The 22,852-nt window shown below is 34.6% G+C and overlaps 1 protein-coding gene across 1 annotated transcript in view; it reads left to right on the top strand.

Moving 5' to 3' along the window:
• Positions 1 to 1,518: 1,518 nt before the first annotated feature.
• Positions 1,519 to 22,852, top strand: part of LOC129220979 (uncharacterized) — a 46,407-nt gene continuing 25,073 nt past the window's right edge. Inside the window, exon 1 of the mRNA XM_054855415.1 lies at positions 1,519 to 2,234. Coding sequence (XP_054711390.1) covers positions 1,519 to 2,234 — 716 coding nt within the window. The remainder of the gene's footprint in view (positions 2,235 to 22,852) is intronic.

Below are 22,852 nucleotides of genomic sequence, written 5' to 3'. Positions count from 1 at the left end.
TACACAAAATGTAATTTTTAGAGAAACAAATATTTTTAAGCCCACTTACTACAAGAGAAATTTTGTACACAAATTTCAAATTCCTTATTTACATTATAGCGCTAATTAAGTTGCATCGTTAAATTCCGTTAATTTTTTTTTTTTTTGCTGCGTAAACCTCACACTGCCAAACTTTCACCCACGAAAATTTTCTATAGTAATTAATTTTTCATATTTCCTGTAGTACTTTAGGTTGCTAGCCATTCTTTCCCTTTTTCGACAATTAAGCTCGAACTAAATTGTAGTCTCACTTCTATGCATTTTTGACTCAACACAAGAGAAGAGGGATAGTTCTTCGCCGGACTGAAATGGTAATGAAATACTAAACATCAAAACAATTTTAGACGCTCGCATATGTTTTCATCAAGTTTAATCAATCTTTCCGATACAACATTTCTGAGGAAATGAACGCTTTAAAATTCTTTCATCTGCGTACATTGTATTCATAAGTAGAGCTTTTTCAAGATGACTTCAGGGCTATCATTCTCAATGGAAGCGCTAAAACCGGCACTTCGCAATGACAGACTAAATTATTTAAATGTAAAATATATCAGGAAGTATGCAAATATTTTCATGCTCATACTAAGAGTATCGAATTTGCGAGAGACAAATGAATAAAAAAGGAGCAAAATTTGCTTGAAACCGATTGCACATGAGATTCATCAGAAACAGGCATGTTAAAACTCCATCAATGCAATATTTTTTTCGCGAACCCTCTGAAAACCTCTCGCGAACCCCGGGGGTTCGCGAAGCACCGGTTGGGAACCGCTGCCTTATTCGATGAAACGAATTAAGATCTGAATAGTTATGATTTTTTTGAAATCGGGTCATTCTTTTTGTAACACCCTGTATATTTTAAAACTAGAAAATTTTTAAATAATGATTCTCGAATGTGGTGGCCTTTGAAAACTTTTTTTTCCCAACCTTATGTGAGAACGAGAGTTTCAAATGCCGTTATCAGCTTTGAAAAATTCTGAGCCCCTGAATAAGAAACATATGCTTTGTGATTTTTCTGCACCAAAAACTACAAAAAAATGTGTGACTTTATACTGGTATATATTAAAATAATCTGTGTCTCTTTACAGTTTAGGAAGAAGACATGGGATATTTTCCACCTTTACTAGATTTGAAAATATGGCTTTTAATAGTGCTGGCTGCGGAAACGGCTTACGCTCACTGTTGTCATCACTATTATCCGCTGTACTATCCTGTTCATGTTGGAGGGTATGTTTGTTTAAAATTGTACTAATCAAAAACATTTATTGTAAACACTATAATATAGATATATTTAAACACTATCAATTGATTCATTGTAAATATTTTCAACGACATCAGAGTTCCAGAACTGTTTTCTCAGTAAAAATTTAATGTTTGCACTAATTGTTTACGAACCTTCTGACATGATGCTTTATTTCAGAGGAAAGCAACACATAGTAATTCACACGAAATCTGATCATCACCATCATCATCATCATTCTCATGGCCATCACCATAAACATGGACATCACCATGGCCATCATCACGGCCATCACCACCAACATGGTCACCATCATGGACATCATCATGGACACCATCATGCCCATCACCACGGCCATCATCATCATCATGGTCATCACCATGGTCATCACCACGGCCATCACCATGGACACCATCATGGGCATCATCACCATCATGGCCATCATCATGGACACCATCATGGCCATCATCATGATCATGGTCATCATCACGGACATCACCATGGACACCATCATGATCATGGTCATCATCACGGTCATCACCATGGACATCACCATGGTCATCATCATGGTCATCATCATGGCCACCATCATGGCCATGAGCATGGACACAAACATGACCATGAGCACGGACATAAACATGGCCATGAGCACGGACATAAACATGGCCATGAGCACGGTCACCACCATGGACATCATCACGGTCACCACCATGGACATCATCACGGTCACCACCATGGACATCATCACGGTCACCACCATGGACACCACCATGGACATCACCACGGACACCACCATGGACATCACCATGGGCACCACCATGGGCACCATCATGGACATCACCACGGGCACCATCACGGACACCACCACGGACACCACCACGGACATCATCATGGGCATCACCACGGGCACCATCATGGGCATCATATGGAAGCCCATCACAGTGAAGTTCACCAAGTTGTGCATTTCCATAATTTATTTGGTCTGCAGTATTAATGTTTATTGCAAAATTTTACCCATGTACTTTCATTCTCCATTCCTTACAGTTTTTAAGGGTAAAAAATCTGTACTGGTCATTAGTTTTTTAAAACTTATTTATTCTGTTATTACCTGGAATTTTATTAAGACTTTTAGTAGCACAAACATACTCTCTCCCACAACATACTGGTAGAAATGTAAGCTTGCCAGTAAACATGCTACAACAATATTTTTTACAAAAACTGACTGACTTTTGTTTAAAAAAGAAGTACAAACAGTAGATGCCGCATCGATGTCTGAAATTAAAAGGTTTATGGTATTGATAAATCGATCAAAAAATTGATACTTTAAAACATCAATGCACTGAAATATTGAGGTTTTTTTTGATACATATACTTGTATTAGTAACCTTCTAAAAATACTTTTATTAGAGAAGTGAATTCATTTGGCAATGCCTGAATGTATTAACTTATTATTTTGTACAAATAAATAATCTATAATACTCAATATGATGAAAATAATATAAAATTAATATAAATACATCATTTTTAAATTAAATAATGCAAAGAAATAAGTACTTGATGGATCAATTCAAAATGAAACAAATATTGAAGCATCAATACAAATTAACAGGAATAATTTCACGAGAACCTTCCGTAAAAATTAACGTCATTTTAAACAAATATTCCAATTAATTGGAGGAATTGAGTACCCAAAAATGGGTTTCAAAATGGATACCAAAAAAAAAAAAAAAAACCTAGCTAATGAAATATTCATAAAGAATAAATACATATACATTTCCTTAGTTCTGAATTACAAGCATGAAGCATACTATTTCAAACATAAAATATATTCAAAGATTGTATCAATATTTATAGCGAATTTACTGCGAATGCACTGCATGGAGTACATATCGCTCACTCCATTCAACAACGTCATATCTTAAAAAATGTGATTTTTCAGGAGAGCGATTTCAAAAATTGAAACTGAGGGATCAGAAAGTAAAACTATTTTTCAAGCGACTGATTGAACTTTTTTTTACACATAAGGCTTTTTTTTATTATTATTATTTCAGGAAAATCCGATGTTTTTTCTCTGTTTCATGAAGAAGAAGTGTAAAAGGAGTAAGTTTTAAAAAGTTGCGTTTTATTTAGGACGTTCTTGCACTAAATTTCAAAGATACTATTTGAAGTATATCAAAATATGTCATTATTGTTAATAATTTTTCTCCTTAGAATATCGACATAAATGCAAAAAGCGCGATCTTAATTTAAAAAACAAGAATAAAAAATGGTATTTTTTTGTGTGCAATACTGTTTTCGGAATCAAGAATATCATATTTCAGCAAACACAACACAGATGTTTCATGCCTAATAAATCGAGCACAACCAAAGATGTGACATTCTTGAAAAAAAACATTTCGAAAATACTTGAAAATGCAAATACGGCACTTTTGTTCTCTAACGGGGAAATATTAAGTTATAGAAATGCAAGTCTTGCAGAGATAAGCTACTCCATCATGGCAGTTCAAAAAAAGACATAACTTAAAACCGCTAATTTTTGAGATAGGCCGTTTTTGAAAGGAGTAAGCGATATGAAATATATAAATTAGTATAGAAATGTGTAAAATGGGAATAAATTGGGCAAGAGACATTGTGTGAAATACTTACTTTGTTTTTAGCGCCACTTACCTGATAATATTTTAACTATGTAGTAATTCATGTAATGTATTCCAGACAGAAAAAAAAAAGTTATCTCTTTTTTTCTAGCATATTATGACTATCCAAAAAAATTTAAAAGAATTGATTCTCATATTTTAACGTTTTGTTGGAAGTCAAAAACTATTTTTGTTATAATAAAAAGATAAAGTTCTTGCTATTAACATTTTAAGCATTAATTAACACCTACTAAACTTCGGTGAAACATTTATTTATTGAATATTACGCTAGTTTTATTTTAAATGCTTTTTACAATTTGTCTAGTGCATGCTGAGCAAAGGAGATTACTTCATTTCATTTACTCGTTCAGTCATTTATTAAATCACAGTATACGTAATACTTTATTAAAAACGACTTTTTAAACGTTACGTCAGTTTTCTACGCCCGGGGGTCCCTGTAGCACCTGCAGCCTTACAATTTGGTGCAAATTAGTCGGAACTTCAGGTTATGCACATCCAACCGGTTTCTATTGTTTTTTTTAATTATTTAAATTTAGTAATTAGTGTTCTGAATAGATTCTTTTTTCTTCGGATGGGACCAGGAGTTTTATGGTGTTCTAGTTGTAATGAGTGCTTTAGTTGAATTCTATTATCTACTAGATAAAGGACGTGATTTTCATTTGTTGTTGTTGTTTTTATAAAATTAATCTTAGATGGAAATGGGGTCGTTTCCTTCGGTCAAAAGTACTACTTTTAGTCACTGAAATTGGTAGAATAAGCAAAAAGAATAACATGGACCCAGAAAATACTTCATTTTCCCTACATTTAATCTTCGATTGATTTTTTTTTTTTTTTTAAATATCTGATTGCAAAACCAAAATGTTTCATTGTGTGACGTCACAAGTGATGAAAGCCTTCTTGAATCGAGCGCGTGGTCGTCTTTTCGGGCAAGAGATCGCCTTTTGATGATTTTTTTCACCGCGAGCAATTCATTAACGGAACGAGCATTGTTAGTTAAATGAAATATGCGTTTAGTGATGTTTGGCAGTGTCCTGAAACTTTATTCTGGTAACCCTAGCGATTTACTCACGTGTGACGTCAGCAGAAAAAATGAAAACAACGGCTGAATGTCGTTTAAGATTGTTCTTTAAGCGAGAAACAGAGTCAAAATTAAGAAAAAAAGAACTTTACCCCATGTTTTTGATCATGCTTTTTCAGATTTTTTTTTTTTTTTTTTGAAAAATGGGAAAAAACCCAATCTAGAGCTCTTCATGAAACAAATAAGACTGCAAAATAATCTGCGGGGGGTTGGTGAGAGCAGAGGGCGCACTCCGGAATACAATTTTTAAAAAAGATATACTATGGTTAAGTTTTCCTTACCCCATAGAATTAGAATGTAGATGCATTTTGGTTTTATTTCTCGTGTGTAACACTTGTAAATCAGTGTATAGTGACAGAAATAAATTAATGATAGTATTGATTGCGCCACTTTTTGTAAACAGAAAAAAAATCACTAATTTGTACTCAAGTTTTTTTTTTTTTTTCTATTTTTCTGCCTTTTCTTATAAACTTTTAGCAAATTTTAGTTGCTTTGTCAATTAAATCTGCATTTTTTCTGACAGAGCATGTCATCGAATAATGGAACGCATCTTTTACAAAATAAAAAATGGAAAGAAAATCATTGTCATTTTAAAAAACTTCTTGTTTATGAGTCATCCTCAAAAAAATGTTTTTTTTTTTTTTAATTTTTTAAGAAATTTTATGAATGGAAAACAATTATTATATGAGTTTCTCAGGCAGACAATCAATTTTTAAGCTTTCTTTTCAAAACATTTTGTTTAAGAATATAGAGAAAACATATCTACCTCGTCTGTCTTCCTACGCATAAATTAATGCTGGGATCTAAAAATTGTGTCCCTATTACGAGAAAATAAAATAGATCAAGCAAGCCAAAAGGATACTCCAGTATCAAACATATTGCGCAAACACAAATCATTGCTGTTTGCATCAACCATTCAGATCTGTGCTGAGCGGAAACGATTACTAAAAAGCCGACAGTAACGATCTCCAGATAGGAATATTTTACCGAAAAGATCCGATAGATATTTGAATTTCAATTTTATACTAATCAGGAAATCATACGATAAAATGACAAACAAACCAGAAGTTCAACTAAACGAGCGTACTTTCCCGTATACCCATATCTACTTTCTAGTAGATACAGTGGCTCCCAAAAGTGTTCGTACACTTTGAAATTTTTTAGTAAAACCAAAATAACTCGAAACTGAATTCGAATATGAAGTCCAATATTTTTTCACATCATTCCTATGTCATTCTAAATACAACCCATTGGTATTTTCAAAATATTGACGGATCTTTTTTTTCGAAATAAGTCAGAAAACGAAGAGACAGAGAAATAACACGCCACAAAAGTCATCGTACACTCAAATATTTTCGAATAAATTCATGATTAAAATTATCATATGTCGTTTTATTGATGTTTTTGCATTGTGTTGACCCTTATAAGTCATTTGGCTTTATTTTTTTGATTATTTATTCCTTAATATTGTGCTTATTACTGTAAAAAGGCTGGTATTCGTAAAAAACAGCAAACACCATTCAAAATTTGAATTTTTTCCCCACAGTAGCGGTAAATTGGTTTGAAATGTCTCTAAATTAGTTAATTTATTTGTTTGTATAGTAAAGTGCTTGATAAAATGCTTTAAAGAAAGTCATCGGATCGAAAACAAGGTAAGAAAAGGTCAACCGGCAAAGTTGACAAAACGTGATCGGAGATTTAAAGTTAAAAAAATTATGAAAAATACACATTTGAGTGCTGTAAAAGTTTCTGCAGAGTTAAATGAAACATTTTACATTTAATATTCACCTAAAAGTGTTCGCCAAGTTCTCTGATTAGCTGGAATAAATGGGACCTCTTCCCGCAGAAATGTTCTTGGTCGTGCGTAAAACAGAAAGCTTACGCTTTTCGTCGCAAAATCAATGATAAATAAGCTAAAATCGTTTTAGAATCATGTCTTACTTACAGATAAACATTAATTTAACATTTTTGGTTAAATTGTTGTATAACTGTAAGTAGAAGAAAAAATTAGGAACTTAATCTTAAGAACTTATTTGGATCAGTTTATCAGGACGGTGGAGGTGTTCTAGCGTGAGGGTGCATATCAGCATCAGCATTTGGTAGTTTGTAATTTTTTGATGAAATAATGAATCATGTTGTTCCTTTAAATATTTTAAAAACCAATTTTGAACTCTTAGCCAAAAATTTGGTTATTGGAAACAGCTTTGTTTTTTTTATCAAGATAACGATAAGAAGCACACGGTTTTCAACGTTTGCGTCTAGTGCCTCGAAAATTGTCCTTAAGTTTAGAAAATACCCCCCCCCCCCCCATGTCCAGATTTTAACTTAATGTAACGTATTTAGAGATATCTGGAGGCTAGATTACGAAAATAGGGCTTTAGGACGAAAATAGAGCTAGAAACAGTGAGACTCGAAGTGTGGTTGAACATTTACTCAGAAATTACGCAAAAAAAAAAAGAAAGAAAGAAAAATAAAATCTATTCCCAGACGTTTAAAAGGTGTTATGAATACTGTATGATATTCTACTAATTAATAACTTAATCAAAAGTTAGATTATTCAATAATATATAGACATTTTATAAAGTGTACGAAGACTTTTGTGAGATAAAATTTCCGGCACTTTTTGGTTTTTGATTTTTAAAAAATTAAGTTTTAATATTGTTTAAAAAATTTTCATGTAGTTTTGTTAAAAGTTGATCATAGATCTTATAATTAAATACCTATTCCGAAATATTAATTCTAACCAATGGATTGGGGCCTATTTCGATGAAAGTCGTAGGTGTACGAAGACTTTTGGGAGCCACTGTATCTGATTAATATTCTCAAAGATAGCTAATATCGCAAATGGGGTTGTTTCCTTCAGTCAAAAGTGGTACTTTTTGTCACTGAAATTGATAGAATAAGCAAAAAAAAAAAAAAAAAAAAAGAACATGGACCCAGAAAATACTTTTATTTTCCCAACAGTTATTGTTTAATTAATTTTTTAAAACGTCCGATTTTGAAAACAAGGCGTCGTCTTGTTTTCAAAATCGTCACAAATGATGCTCTTTGGCGCATCTTTCTACCACGTTTCCACGTTATGATAATCAAGAAGCGAACTAAAACTGCGCTCTATGCTTGCTATCAACCATATCGTTGCCAATACACGTGAGTAAAGATGAGAATTAAATATTTTAATCTGTGAATGGCATTTCATCATTTGTGATGTCATCGGCAGAAGCATAAATAATGAAAGCTCACCGATTTAAGTAATTTTTTTTTTAAATATTAAACTTAAACAAATGATTTAAAAAGTGGTCGGATCCTATGTTTTTAAGCCATGCTCTTTCAGAAAAAAAAAATACTTTTAAAATTTTGGAAACGACCCCATTGTTTCGAACATAATTTTTTATTATTTAAGCTGATTTTTAGGAATGAAATATGTCTGACTCATCAAAAAAATAAGATGCGTAAAAAAAGTAAATAAATAAACGAACAAATAAAATAGCAGCACCTTTTAAAAAAAGCAGCTTATACACTCCTTTCCATTAAAAAGAAAAAAATTCTTTAACTGCTTTCAAAAAGAAAAAATAATAAATAATTAGTATTAATACGCTTATTAAAATAAATACATCATATAACAAAAAAAAATCGTTTTTGTTTTTCCCCTGTTGCCAAAAAAATGATTTTTTAAATGAATTAATGTACTTTCCAAAATAAATAAAAACAATAAAATATCAACTTAAAGAAATAATTTTCATTGTCGTCTGCGCATATCTTTATGCAGAAACATAAAGGACTTCGAGTTTATCCACCGAAAATAGAATGCATAAATTAAAACTTTCGAGTGAAAATAAAAACAACTCATATTAACAATAATTACTTCACAGTTAAAACCATGGCTGCGGAGTCGAAGTCGCAGTCAATCTCATTTTGGGGTAAAAGAGTCAGATTCGGGAGCCGAAGGTATTTAATTTAAAGACTCGGAGTTGGAATCGGTCAATTCCCTTAGAGTCCGCAATCTGTCAATGTTTGCGGAGTCGGAGTCGGACTTATTTGTGATAAAGGAGTTGGAGTCGGAGTCGCATATCCAAGAATCAGAGTCGGTCATTTTTCCTCCGTGTATAAATTTATAAAAGCTACGAAGTCAGAGCCGAAGTCGGGGAGTCGGAGTCCGACTAATTGTCGGGCACAGGAGTCGGAGTTGGAGTCGGGTGCCCCAAAATTCTTGGAGTCGAAGCCGGAAGTTTGTCGTCAAGAGTTATTCCCAACAAAATTTGTTTGAAGTAAATCCGCCTTCAAGTGCGGAATCTACATTGACTTTCAGTTTCTCCGTAGGCGCTAATGTTAAGAGATTTGAACTGCTCAAAATTGAACGGAAAATTGTTCAAATCAAAAAGATATTTTATATACATGTTTTTTTTTTATTTTAATCAAAAGTTTTTTCCTACGAAGTTTGAAGCAAATTTGCCTCTAAGTTCGGAACTGCCTTGAAATTCCCCGTAGGCGCTAATGTTAAGTTTTTTGAACTGTTCAAAATTGAACGAAAAATAGTTCAAACCAAAAAGTGAAGTATAGGAATGAGGTGTCCTCACCGAGATCTTTCGAACAAAAAAAATGTGTTCGAATCGGATTTTTCACTCAAAAGTTATCAGGGAGGGACAGACCGACTGACAGACAGACCGCCCGACAGACATTTTTCCCCATCTCCAATACCCTACATTCCAATTTTTAATTTTTCGATATTTATTTAATTATTATTATTTTATTTTTGACTTTTTTTTTCGCGATATTTTCAAGATGCATTAAGCCTTCTTTCATACTTTTTTCTTTTTTTCTCTGACGTTTAGTGGGAAAGTAGGCTAAATAGGGTAGTAATTGAAAAATCATAGTTAAATCTTCTCAATGAGTAAAACATGTTTCTGGATGCATAAATTATTTGCCCTCGTGTCCGTTATCGAAATATGAGGCCATAAAATCAGCCAAAATGTTATATATGTCGCCAAGTTTAGCAAAGTTTCCGTGGAAAATGGAATGAATCTTTCACACGCTTTGCAGATGTATATCCTGCCACATGCGACGGTGAAATCGCATGTACTTTCAATTTATTACCAAGCCTTTAACTTTGGCACTTTTCTTAAAAATTCAACAGACTTTATGACCTTATATCTCGATAACTGAGGCATTTTGGTAAATAATAATTTTGCATAAAAAAGAGTCTCAGTATGATCTTTTAATTGCCACCTATTTCAACTTTTTTCATAACTACACCACTCGTGTGGTTTCCTGGTATGATCCTTCAAAAGTTTCTTCCCAGTTTTAGTTCATTACTATTTCCAAAACAAATTGATAATCACCATCATAAGTGAGAAAATCTTAAAATTATTTCATTCTTTTAGAGACTCAATGTGAACATTTCAACAAGATATTATAATTAAAAAATACTCTGGCTCTTGGTTATTCTTGTACAGATTATCTGGTTTGCGGATTTTCCGTTCAGTGTGAAAACTATTTGATTTCCTGCTGGCTATTGTGCATGTTCTGCTAATATGGAAAAACGTCAATGTTTTTCGAAGTTTTTTTAAATGCACGAAAGTCGGAAAGTCAGGCGATTTTCAAACTGCACAAATAATCCTCAAAACAGCTTGTCCATACACGAATAATTAAGACTTAATAATAATAATGTGTCTACTATCTGCGTACTACCAATACAAAAATATGAAACTTCATAACTATTTTGATATACAAATCATTGAAAAGCATCAGATAAGGGAAATGACTTTCTTGAGGGCATTTACTAACATAGCATGCGATGCATCTTTTCAAAAAATGAACAATTCCAGAGTCAACTTTTACGTTCACAGAATACAGAGAGAAGAGAATTTTTGTTCATTTTTAATATATTTACGGTTTTTAGGAGTCATTGAGCAAATTATCCGTTTCTTAAGTTTTTGCTTAAATACAAACATTTATATCACAGAAAGATTTGTATTTCAGTGAATGCGAAGTACAAAAAGGTATTACGTATACGTAATACTAGACAAAAATTATTGGAGATGATTCTGCGAATTTTCTCTTACAGCTATCTTAAATTTACTCAAAAGTTCTTTAAAATATTTTGCATCTACCGAGAAAATAATATGCAGAACACAACTAAAGTTTCTTTTGATACAGTCGTCATGTATGAAGACTAACATAAAAAAACACATAAATATTTCATGTTCTCTATTTTCACTTCATTATCACCTTAATAATGAGTATAAATGTTATTAATAATCACTCATTTTTCATTATTCGAAAAGTCAGGTCAGATTTGCTACAACTTTAAGTAAATTTAACCGAACTATCTACATACATTTTAGAGCTTGTTCAAGTAAATACAAAACTGTAAATAAACACTTTGCGCGTTCAAAACGACATTGTACTAAATTTAGAACATTTTTAGGACTACAAATATCAAGTTTTGCTAACTTAAATGTAATTTATGAGCTTGATTTTCGTAGTGTATGATCAAACGCTTCAAATTCTAACTTGAAAACTGCAATAGAATGCATTCAATCTTTAATTCTTCTGCACAGTACCAGATTCTGAAGTAGAAATTTTTTATCTTACAATTTGAATCTGGGTTAACTAACTGACCGGGGTTATCTAAACGGGAACCTTACCTAAATTAAACCTCGATTTTACGTTGTCCGTTTCAAATGTTATCCCGCTTCCGACGTCATTTTCTGCTGGTTCCTGAAAAAATCTATACTGATAATGTTAAAATATTCCGGATTTTACGTTACTCTTCTTCATAAAGTCCATTTAACATGCTTTTTCTATTAGTAGATCAAAATAATTTTTCATCTTCAATATTCACACATTTTTTTTCCTCAAGATAAATTTGTTTTATAGCTGTTTGAAGTCTCTCCGGCATTCTTTTTGTTCTGTTTAATTGTTCTTCGTTTGTGAGAGGGATTTCCTCTGCTCGTCCTATCTTTCTTCATTGAGGACTAGACCTACAGAAACTCTTCATTGAAAGATAATGAACAAACAGAAAAAAATGCTTTAAACTCATCCTTTTCTACACGCAGTATGTGTTGATCTTGCATCCATTTTTATGTGTTGTTTCCAACCGCAAGGAAGAGAATTTCGTTTTCCATGGCATTTTCATAAAACAAATCACTATTTACATTTTCAAAGCAAAAAGTTAGGGACTAAATTAAAGAATTATATGTGCAAGAAATAATCCATCTTCACTGAACAGAAACACAAAGCAAACTGAAGCTTTTCAGACTGGAAGAACAAGCTAATGGCTAGACCACAACACAAGATAAGCACTATAACAACAAGTAGGTGACAAAACCTGGCGACCAAAATGGCGATATATCATCTAGTGTCCGCCAAATTATAACACCGCTTGAGTTTACATTGAAATTAACAATGATTTCCCCCCAAAAAAGGGCAAAAGACCCCTATAGAAACACCCGAATGCCACCAAAAGGGGAGGTGCACAACTAGACCCCACTAGGGGTCTACGTACCAAATTTCAACTTTCTAGGACTTACCGTTCATGAGTTATGCGACAAACATAACATACATACGCACATGCTTACATACGTACATACAGACGTCACGAGAAAATTCGTTGAAATTAACTCGGGAATCGTCATTACGGATATTTCGCGTATCTATTACGTTCTTAGGCATTTATCCACGTCTGTTCAGTCGAAAAAAACTCAATATTCATTCGGGGGTGAGTAAAATGGAAATTAAGGTCGATTTTTGAGTGAAATTTTTTTTTGCGAATACAATACTTCCTTTTTTGTAAAAGAAAGTACAAATATATTACTTCCCATCTGGGGATAGCCCATTTACTATATTGTTTTTCTATAATTATATTGTTTTTTCAACCACAGATCGCAACTTACAGATCAGCACGCGGACATTTGTTTGGAGAAAGAATATCATCGTATCTTAAAATTACGAATCAATACCCAATGAAATGCAATGATGAAAAGCGTATTTGAGGTTCATAAAGAGTTTTAATAACTTTGTAGATCTTGTACGCATTGTTAAGTAATTAGTTATTTTGCACAAAAATATTTACAATACGTTTTACGTGTTAAATTATATTGTCCAACTGCTAATGGGGTAGTTTTCAAAATTTTAAAATTATTTTTTTCTGAAAGAACATCTTATATAGGATCTAACCATTTTTTAAATAATTTGTTTAAGTTTATAATTTTTAAAAAATTACTTAAATCGGTGCGCTTTCATTATTTACATCTCTTGCCGATGACATCACAAATGATGAAATGCCATTCTGTGTTGCCATTCACAGAGCAATATAATTAATTCGCATCTTTATTCACGTGTATTGGTAACGATAGGGTTGATAGCAAGCGTAGAGCGTAATTTTAATTCGCTGCTTGATTATCATAACGTGAAAACGCGGTACAAAATGCGCCAAAGAGCATCATTTGTGACGTCATCAAGATCACGCCTTGCTTGAAAAATCGGACATTTAAAAAAATTAATTAAAAAACTACTGCTGGGAAAATGAAAGAATTTTCTGGGTCCATGTTATTTTCTTTGCTTATTCTATCAATTTCAGTGATTAAAAGTACTACTTTTGACTGAAGAAAACAACCCCATTCATTATAGAAAAAAAATTTTGAAAAAAAAATAGAACCGACTTCAAAATTGCTCTAAAAAGTGAAAAATAATTTTATTCTTTAAACACCATCGATAATACTTTTAAACATAATTTTTGAAGTTGGCGCAAAAACAATAAAATCCATTGTAACCATGCTTCGTTCATATTGTTATCAAAAAATCATCCAAAGTTAGGAACGAAACATTTATATCATTACTCAAATATGCTGTCATCAATGCGTAATGCATGTGGTGGTGAAGAAACTGGGCCTGGTTAAATTTATACTTGTAGTTGAGTTATGGCTGTGAATGATTTTATCGATCGTTTTTGCGCCAACTTCAAAAATTATGTTTAAAAGTATTATCAATGGTGTTTAAAGAATAAAATTATTTTTCACTTTTTAGAGCAATTTTGAAGTCGGTTCTTTTTTTTTTTTTTTTTTTTCAAAATTTTTTTATTTTATTCTTTTTAGTGTAAATGTATTTCAGAAATATTAAGAAGTTACTATAACGAAACTTTACCTTATTTTTTTCATAAAAATGTTCCATACTAAGAAAATAAAAACATGCCTTAAACTTGAAGCGATTGACAATAAAAATTTATCTTTGTTCCTCTCTGAAATCCATTTGTGTGTTAATTGAATTATAACTATTTAAATATTACGTTTTCCCTAACTAATTTACATTTCACAGCATAGTTGCTTTTTGTGCAATCCTGTATCTCCTTACTCAGCCCAAATCATCTGTTATTGGCATACATGATAACGATAAAAATACTACTATAGTTGAAGCAAACCTAACCTAGTAGCATTGTGAAGGCTAAGTAGAACCTAATTACTGCATAAACCTCGCTTCCACGTTAGGTTTACCCCCACTATAGAGCAATGACACTGAAGAAACTTGATGCTTGCTTCAGAGAAGCCTTCATTCAAAATTATCACCACAATTACTATTAATATTATTGTTGTAGGGCACCAAACTGTTGAAACAATGAGTTTTATGTTTAATCATTTAATAGGGAATTTGCATGAAATTTACTGTGTTTTGACCATAACTTTTTTTCTAACGAACAAATATGGTCAAACAAAGTAATGGGACCTAAGTTGAGCTATCCCCTATCCATTAAAAGTAGAATCATCAAAATCGGTCCATTAGGTGAGACGCTGTGAGTGGACAAACAAAAAAAAAACATGCATACGGTATGAATTGATAACCGCCTCCTTTTTGAAGTCGGTTAAAAATAAGTGGTTCCCACGGTAGAAAAGGTATCCTAGAATGTTCCCTTGCGTGCAAAAAGGTTGGGGAACCCTGTGTCAGATTAATGGACTCTATTTCAGCCGCTTTTTTTTCTTTCTTGTCTTCTTTATCTTGACTAATAAACTGACTGGCTGAAAGTCTGTCTGGATCTCTCTGGATGTTTGGATCTCTGTGACGCGCATAACGCTTAGACCGTTCTGCCGATTTTCATGAAATTTGGTACAAAGTTAGTTTGTAGCATGGGGGTGTGCACCTCGAAGCGATTTTCGAAAATTCGATTTTGTTCTTTTTATATTCCAATTTTAAGAAAGTTTTACCGAGCAAATTATCACAACTTTTACGAATAAATTACGGAATTATCATAACGTGGAACCGCAACATGGGCAAGCAAATGAATACAGCTGGCGAGAAATTCATCATCCATTGTTTGTAAATATACAAGCGAGCCAAATGACCTTTTAATTTTCTACTTCGGGCAAAGCCGTGTGGGAACCACTAGTTTGTTATAACTCGTTAAAATCTGCCATTAAAATTTTTTAAAACTCATTTAGAAGTTAATGTTTAAAAGTTATTTTTTATGCTGTTGAAATTAGTCATCTTATATTGTAAGATTCTATGCAATGTTATAAATGAGAAAAATCTTGTGGCGTTGATGATGAAGAACAAAGGGGAAGTTTATAAGCATTTAGAAATTTTGTATATCCGCATAAAAGTTGCACTACATTTAATAAAATAATTTATTTTGCATACCATTTCTGACATGGCTCAAAGTTACACAACATGGCAATATTGCCGCAAACCTCGCTAATAGTTCCTTTTGAATGGATTTGATAATTATTATTTCTTACGTTTGAATAACTATGCACTAGTTCGGAGTGTTCTTCCGTTTTTACCAAAAAGTATAACATGAGTGGGGCAGTTTAAAATAGAAAAACTGCGACTCTAAGTCACCCTAATGATTGTAAATCTAAACATAATCAATCAGTATTTTGAAGGGTTGTTTTAAACTTAAATACTCCTACTATTCAAAGTTTTTTTTTTTGAGCAATCACGATTGCTTATTGTTCTCACTTGATCATCTTTGAGTTCCGGTTCCTTTTTTAGCTTGGGCCAGGGGCCTCTGCAGCACCACCGCACCGGTCTCTGCAGGCGCAACTCCTCTGGCCCTGTGCACTGTCCCCCAGAATCCGCTTCTCCTCGTGCGGTGGCGTCCATGTCCTACACATATGCACGCTCAACACTCACACACACACACGCCTTTACACACATACACCCCCGCCTACGTGTATACACACAGGTCTATGCATACACACAAGCCTACGCACACACACAACTATACACACGTAACCTCCCAGAAGGAGGGGCAGACTTAGGAGCCTTTTCTAGAAACAATAACCCAAATGAGTAGGGTCCTGTCGCAACTCGTGATTGCGAAACACATAATTTGAACTCAAAATTTCAGAATTCAAATTATTATTATTATTATTATTATTATTTTTTTTTTTTTTTTGCACTACTTCAAACTTTTCCATAGCATGGACCGCGTGAAATATGAGCAAGATTCGAGACAATTTGAAAAGAGTCATTACTCTTCTAAGTTTGTTGAAATGGAAAAATCGTGTGTGAACTTTAATCGTGTTCACTCCGAAAACGGAGTGTTCATAAATAGAAACCACAGGGATCGAAAATAACTTTTTTAGTAAAATGTAAATCGTCAGATGTTAGCTATTTTCAGTTCTACATCTAGCAACCTTGCCACTCATTACGAAATGAGCTCTCACTAACGATTTTCGAGAACCAGGTGCACTTTGACTTCGGAAAACTATAATCTCTCTTCAAAGTAAAATTAGATATATTGATTTTCTGTATCAAGCAGAATCAGTTATTTTTCGTCCACTTTAAAAGTATCTTGGTTTTATTATAGATTCTGTCGATAAGTGTCGATAATAATCAAGTAGAAATAAGCAAAATTCCCATTGCCCCAAATTATCAACCTATGTCGATTCTACGAAACTAAAAAATGTAAAAGTTGGTGGACGGTAAAATGATGAAACTTTTAAATGTATGACGATTGATTGAAACTAAAAAAAGACTGTATTACAACCAGCGCCAGATTAAGGCATGGGCACATGGGGCACGGGCCGAGGGCACCTTCATTTGGGGGGCACCAAATCTCTAGCTATTTTTTTTTTCAAATGGAGCTATTTCAAATTGCATCATAGAAAAAGCAAATATTAAGCCTTGTCGAAAAATTGACTTACAATTATAACTTTCACAAATCTCAAAGCCACTCCAGGTTTAATATGCAGGGAGTCCGAGAAAGATCCGTACAACTTCAAAAATTTATTGAAAAAGAAACAATAGGGTTACAGCGAAACTAATTAGTACATTAGATAGAATAACTCAAAAAGTTTTTTTTTTCCTATAACTTATTACCTTAGGAAATTTCTACACGAGACCCTTTCGTAGCACGAACAATATCAAGACGATAATCCAATTCCATCTACGACCGTTTCAGCATGCTAACATGAACAGCAGCTACAGCTGTTTGGATGTTTTGCTTTAATTCTTCGAGACTGTTAACTTGCGTTCTGCATACAGTACCTTTAACATAGCCCCAAGAGAAAAAATCCAGTGGTGTTAGGTCAGGAGACCGGGGTGGCCATGCAATGGGAACATCCCTGCCAATCCAACGCTGTAGAAATGAATTATTCAGCGATATTGTTTCGATAAACCACGCAACACATTGAGCTTTCTTCACGCGATCCGCCATTGAAATAACTAAAATGCTTTAATATTCCTTTGCGTGACATGTAGCGCCACCTATGGTCAGAAACATACTGCAGAAAAAACTTTTAGAATTATTCTATCTAATGTACTAATTAGTTTCGCTGTAACCCTATTGTTTCTTTTTCAATGAATTTTTGAAGTTGTACGGATCTTTCTCGGACATCCTGTTTTTTACCGCATCTTAAATTCTATACAACAGATATCTTTGGTATCTATGTCCTTTTGTAACCAGACAAAAGTTTGACAACATCTCACATTATTATGGCTGCAGTTAACACTTGAGTATCAAGATATTTTATTAATGTATAGTATAGCTCTGATTAGTTGAGTTGTGACTTTGACGATGTTTGCCTCTTTTGGGGGTGGTAAGGAAGGGTGATTGGAGCTGAGTTGAATTGGGTTACTTTCGTAGTCGTTTTGTAAAAGTATTCCAACTCAAATTCGCACCAATAAAACGTCTTCTTTACACTGAACTCTGCGAAAAGTAAACATTTTCAAGGTCATAGCTGAAACTGTCAGAACCTCACCATAGTCAGGGGAGGCCTAGAGTGAGATAGGCACTAGTTGGGACACCAAATTAAGTTCGTGCCCAGCATCCTCAAAAGTCTTAGTCGGACCCTGGTCATAACTATATTATAAAAGTTCCTACGCAGAGCTAGATCATTAGAATAGTTAATTGCAGGATATTGGCAGAGAAACCAAATGAAGCTAAACTCTGTGTCTCGAAGAAAGTTATTGTTTGAGTCTCTTGTTTCCCCACAACCGTTAATGATTTACTTCTTAACTAGTGACCGACTCAAAATCTAAAAATATAAACAACTTTGAAAAAGTCCGAAATTTACACGACACTACTTAAACGGGTTTCGAAGTTGACAATGAATGTCTTTTCAGTGCAAAAATATGTGAGCGTCCATATGTAAAGGTATTCAACGAAAGCCCTAAGTTTGTATCGGAGAAAACGTAAATAATTAGAAAATGAGATTTACTAACAGAAGTAAAAGAAGATAAACCAATGGGTGTAAAAGAAACAAGTTGATGAGCCATTGAGGAACTTTCAAACAACCAAAATGGAAATTACAACAAAGCATCAAGCAAAACAATTTCTACTTCCAAAATAAGCAAAAGTAACAACCCAAAGTATTCAAAATGCAAACTACAAGCCACAAACAAAACTTAAATGGTTGGAAAATTAAACTACTCGAGAAACTACTGAAAGTGTAGAGTAAGAAAGCAACTGAAGGGATATAAAGAAAATAAATGCAAGAATCAATGCACTAACCGAATGGAACTCAATGGATCAGGGGTTCCAAAAAAACTATTGCTTCATTTTTATTTAAACTTTATTAATTGCATCTGTTTTCCAGAAACCAATTTCCTAATATTTGGGACTCATCGTAGCCTCAGTGGGACAGATGTAGATTTGAACAAAACAGAGGGCCACACGGGTCAGCTACGTGGGCCGCATGTGACCTGCGGGCCGTAGATTGGGCACCACTGATGTACGCCATCATGATGCTTAGATTAATATATTTTACTGCACAATCTATGCAGAAGCTGTACATTTAATCAAAATTAAAAAGCGGACGTTTGGCGTACTATTGTTATGTTTCCGCTATCATGTTTTGAAATTATTATTTCTGTAAATACATTTTATTTATTTATTTATTTATTTACTTGTAAAATTTAATCTACAAATTTAACCTGGATCAACGTGAACCGGGTTAAAGAGGTTCATCATTTGGGCAACCAGGGGGCATTTCACCCCCCCTCCAACTCGAATTCTGAATCAATGTAATTATGCATTTGTTTATGTCTTTTTTTTTTTTTTTTTTGCTTTTGTATAAATGCGTCTAAATTAAAAAGGGGTAGGAGAGAAGGTCGTGTGTTATAACACGCTTTTGCAAAAGATTTTTTTTTTTTTTTTTGTGAAGGTTTGTGGAAGAGGGAAGTGTTTACAAAGCTGCATTACCTTGAACTACCTTCATAGTGGTTTTGCGATATTAACCAAAAACCCCAAAGATGTTCCCTTTAAATGAACAAATATACTTTCAAAATCAGTTGCAAAGCTACTAGAGCCGAAGTCATCGTTGAATTTAGAAAATGAAGCAATAGTCGATTAATTAATTTTTTTAAACTCTCTTCTCTCTCTATTTTTCTCTCACTCTAGCCTCCCCTCCCCCGCCTCTCCCATGACTGTGCTTGAAAAAATTTGATCAGAAAATTTAATGCATTCATTAGCAAATTTCAAATTTGTAGTAGTATTTCAGTAGGCCGCTTAGCCGAGCTCGTGTCAATTCCAAAGCTCCTTCCCTGACCAAATCCGTCGGATCGGTTTCTCCCTTCCCACGCTTCGAGGAGCTAATCTTTTCTTCGCTGATCGGATCTGGTTGTCATCCGCGCTAATCCCATCTGCCAGGCAGCGCGGGATCAGCGGAGCGTGGTCCACGACATCGGCCCAGCCCCGCAAACGAGAATGCTAATTCCCTGGCTGCTAATTGCAGACGGAAAACGGAAGACCGACGGCGGACTCACCCATTAGCTATATAATGCGCTTTCCCGCCGTCCCCGCTTAATAGTTGCCTTCCAACTCAAATCCAAAAAGGTAAGTGCAAGTGCTTATCTTTTCCTTTCCAGAGCCAAAGACGTTGTCCTCTGCATGTTTGAAAAAAGTAATAATAATAAAACAAAAACCACCGGATGGATATGGATACTATTGCAAATTCAATCAAATGGATTAATCGAAGCAATGGGGTGATGTATCATCACAGAAGAATGTGTACTCAGTGTGACGCAGTGTGTACTCAACATGTATAGTTTATGGTACTTGCACAAAGGCCACCCTGTGAAGTAACCAGTGAAGTACAAAGTTCCCAGGACATGGGCCCAGACTCGAAATTATTAGGAATGGACTTTATCTGCAAAGCACTTATACCAACCATGTCCTGGTGGTTTAGAAGCTATTTCAAACAGTAGGACCCCAACAGTCTTAGGGACATTTCGTGCTTGGAGTGCGGGGCCAAATGTAAACAGTGCACAAGATGTGTTCGTTAAGTTGCAACTGAAGTATTTAGGTTGAACCATGTTACCTTTGCCCTTCAAACCCTTCGCTCTCTCCTCTTGCGCAGAATATCCTTTCCCTAGTCTTCCTCCAGCTAGATCTCCGAGTTAAATGTAAGGGGGGGGGGAGTGAGTGATACAATAAGGAAATAAACCTTGTCTCGTAAGTAAATACAAAAATGTAAATCGATGATGCCCATTCCGGATTGAAACAGCAGGGGTGCCCAACCCCCTTAAGAGCAAGGGCGCACCCCCATCCCTAAATAAATACCGCGAAGGACGTCCAAAAGGAAGAGGCCCCCACAGAAAGGAAAAAATACTCCTTAAAACACCCCTCCCCTAAAAATTTCGACCGCGCAGTCTGCGCCATGAACCCCCCTAGGTGGGCACCCGCACCCCTGGAAACAGGACAGTGTCAGAACAACGATTCTTTCAAGCCTGGGCAAGAATTTGAAGCTGGCTCCCTTAGTCATCTTCCTTCACGTTTTTATATCGAGTTCCAACGATAAAAAATAGAATGAACTTGCCACCCTTAAGAAGTTGCCGACCAAGTACCTTGGCATACTCTCCCCATGATCCGGCACTGAAACACTGGGGCAAATAAATATCATAAAAGTTTAAAAGGAAAATTATCAGCAAAATAACTAGCTTCCAAGTAAGATTTTGATCCCGTGTTTAGTAGCTTTACGTTGACTATATCATATGAGGCAGTGAGAAACAAAGGGATGTAAGTGCCAAAATTAAAAATTTGGAGATAACCAGTACAAATTGTAGGAGAACCTCTCCTCTACTTTGGGTCAAGAGATGGTACTACTAGATGCTCTAGTAGATGCTGCTATACAGCATGATTTAGAAAAAACATCCAATGAAAGCCCACCTAGGACTTTAAACGCGTTTTATAAGAAACTTTAAATTGTCCACGTACATTCTGTTTGCTTTTCACTGCCTCATATGAAGGTAAAGAGAAACATGAATTGATTTGCTAAATTGACTTTCAGTTTTACTTTGACTTTGAATGTTATCTTAGAGAAAGTTACAGAAACACAAGTTACGAAGATAAACCCTAATTAAATGAGACTACCATTTCATTTAGTCATAAACAGACAGAATAGTTTTTCAAGAAAAGACTACCAATTTTTCTGAAGTAAAAACTATCGAGCTATTATTTAACTAGAAAGCGCGCTTAGGTTATATTTCGGTTGTACACATAAAAGTAGTTTTTACCACTATCTCTTGGTGAGCGCAGCGATCTAAAGCGCGCAGACTTAGTTAAATGTATTTGAACTTCACCACGATGTGGCACGAAAGATGCCAAATACAGAATCATCCCTCCCCTCTTATTTGATCACCAGTTTTTTCTCAGCCAGTTTCTGCCTTCTGAACCGTGCTTCATTTCTAACAAAAAAAATAAGGGAGCCCTATAGTCCTCAGGGCTTGTTTTCGTATGTCAACAACTTGAATTTCGTTTAAAATGCTGAAATTCGCATAAAATTGTAAAAACAAATGCAGGAGCACAGTTCTTGTAAGCACCGGAGGGTTCCGGGTTCGATCCCCACTGGTCGAAGATCCACCGGCTTCATTAATGGTGACTGGGGGACGTTAAATATGCTCGTGGTCACAAAGTCCTCCAAGTGAAACGATACCTTTGGGGGTGCTGGACCAGGGAATGCTCGGTTTCTGGTCTGGATAAAAAAAAAAAAAAAACAGAGCTGTCTTCGGGGTCCTTTCAACTGGTTAAGCCACAAATAGTGGTAGGTACGGGCACTCTGGAGTGAAAAGTGAAAAGTTCCTGTAAGCTCCTACACAAAAAAGGCCCTACTTATGCATGAAGAAGGTCGCTCTCTATGGTTGGGGCAAACCTAACCTGGCAGCATCGCAATGCTGTGATTAGGATTTGCGAAGTATTCACATTGCTGCCAGGTTAGGCTTACCCCAACTACAGTTGCATACTTGCTCTGTGTTTGTTAAAAACTTATTTCAACTCTATGTTCATGATTTTGTAGCTGAGGACAAGCTCTTATAAAATCTCACCATAGGTAAGGAAATTTTGGGCAGAATATAGTGCTTTAGCTCAAGAAGGGGCGACGCACCAACCCCAGAAATATTTCGTTTTGACTGTGA

Source organism: Uloborus diversus, chromosome 4 (assembly GCF_026930045.1).
Source record: "Uloborus diversus isolate 005 chromosome 4, Udiv.v.3.1, whole genome shotgun sequence".
Classification (NCBI taxonomy): Eukaryota; Metazoa; Arthropoda; class Arachnida; order Araneae; family Uloboridae; genus Uloborus; species Uloborus diversus.
This window is presented reverse-complemented; position numbering and strand designations above follow the sequence as displayed.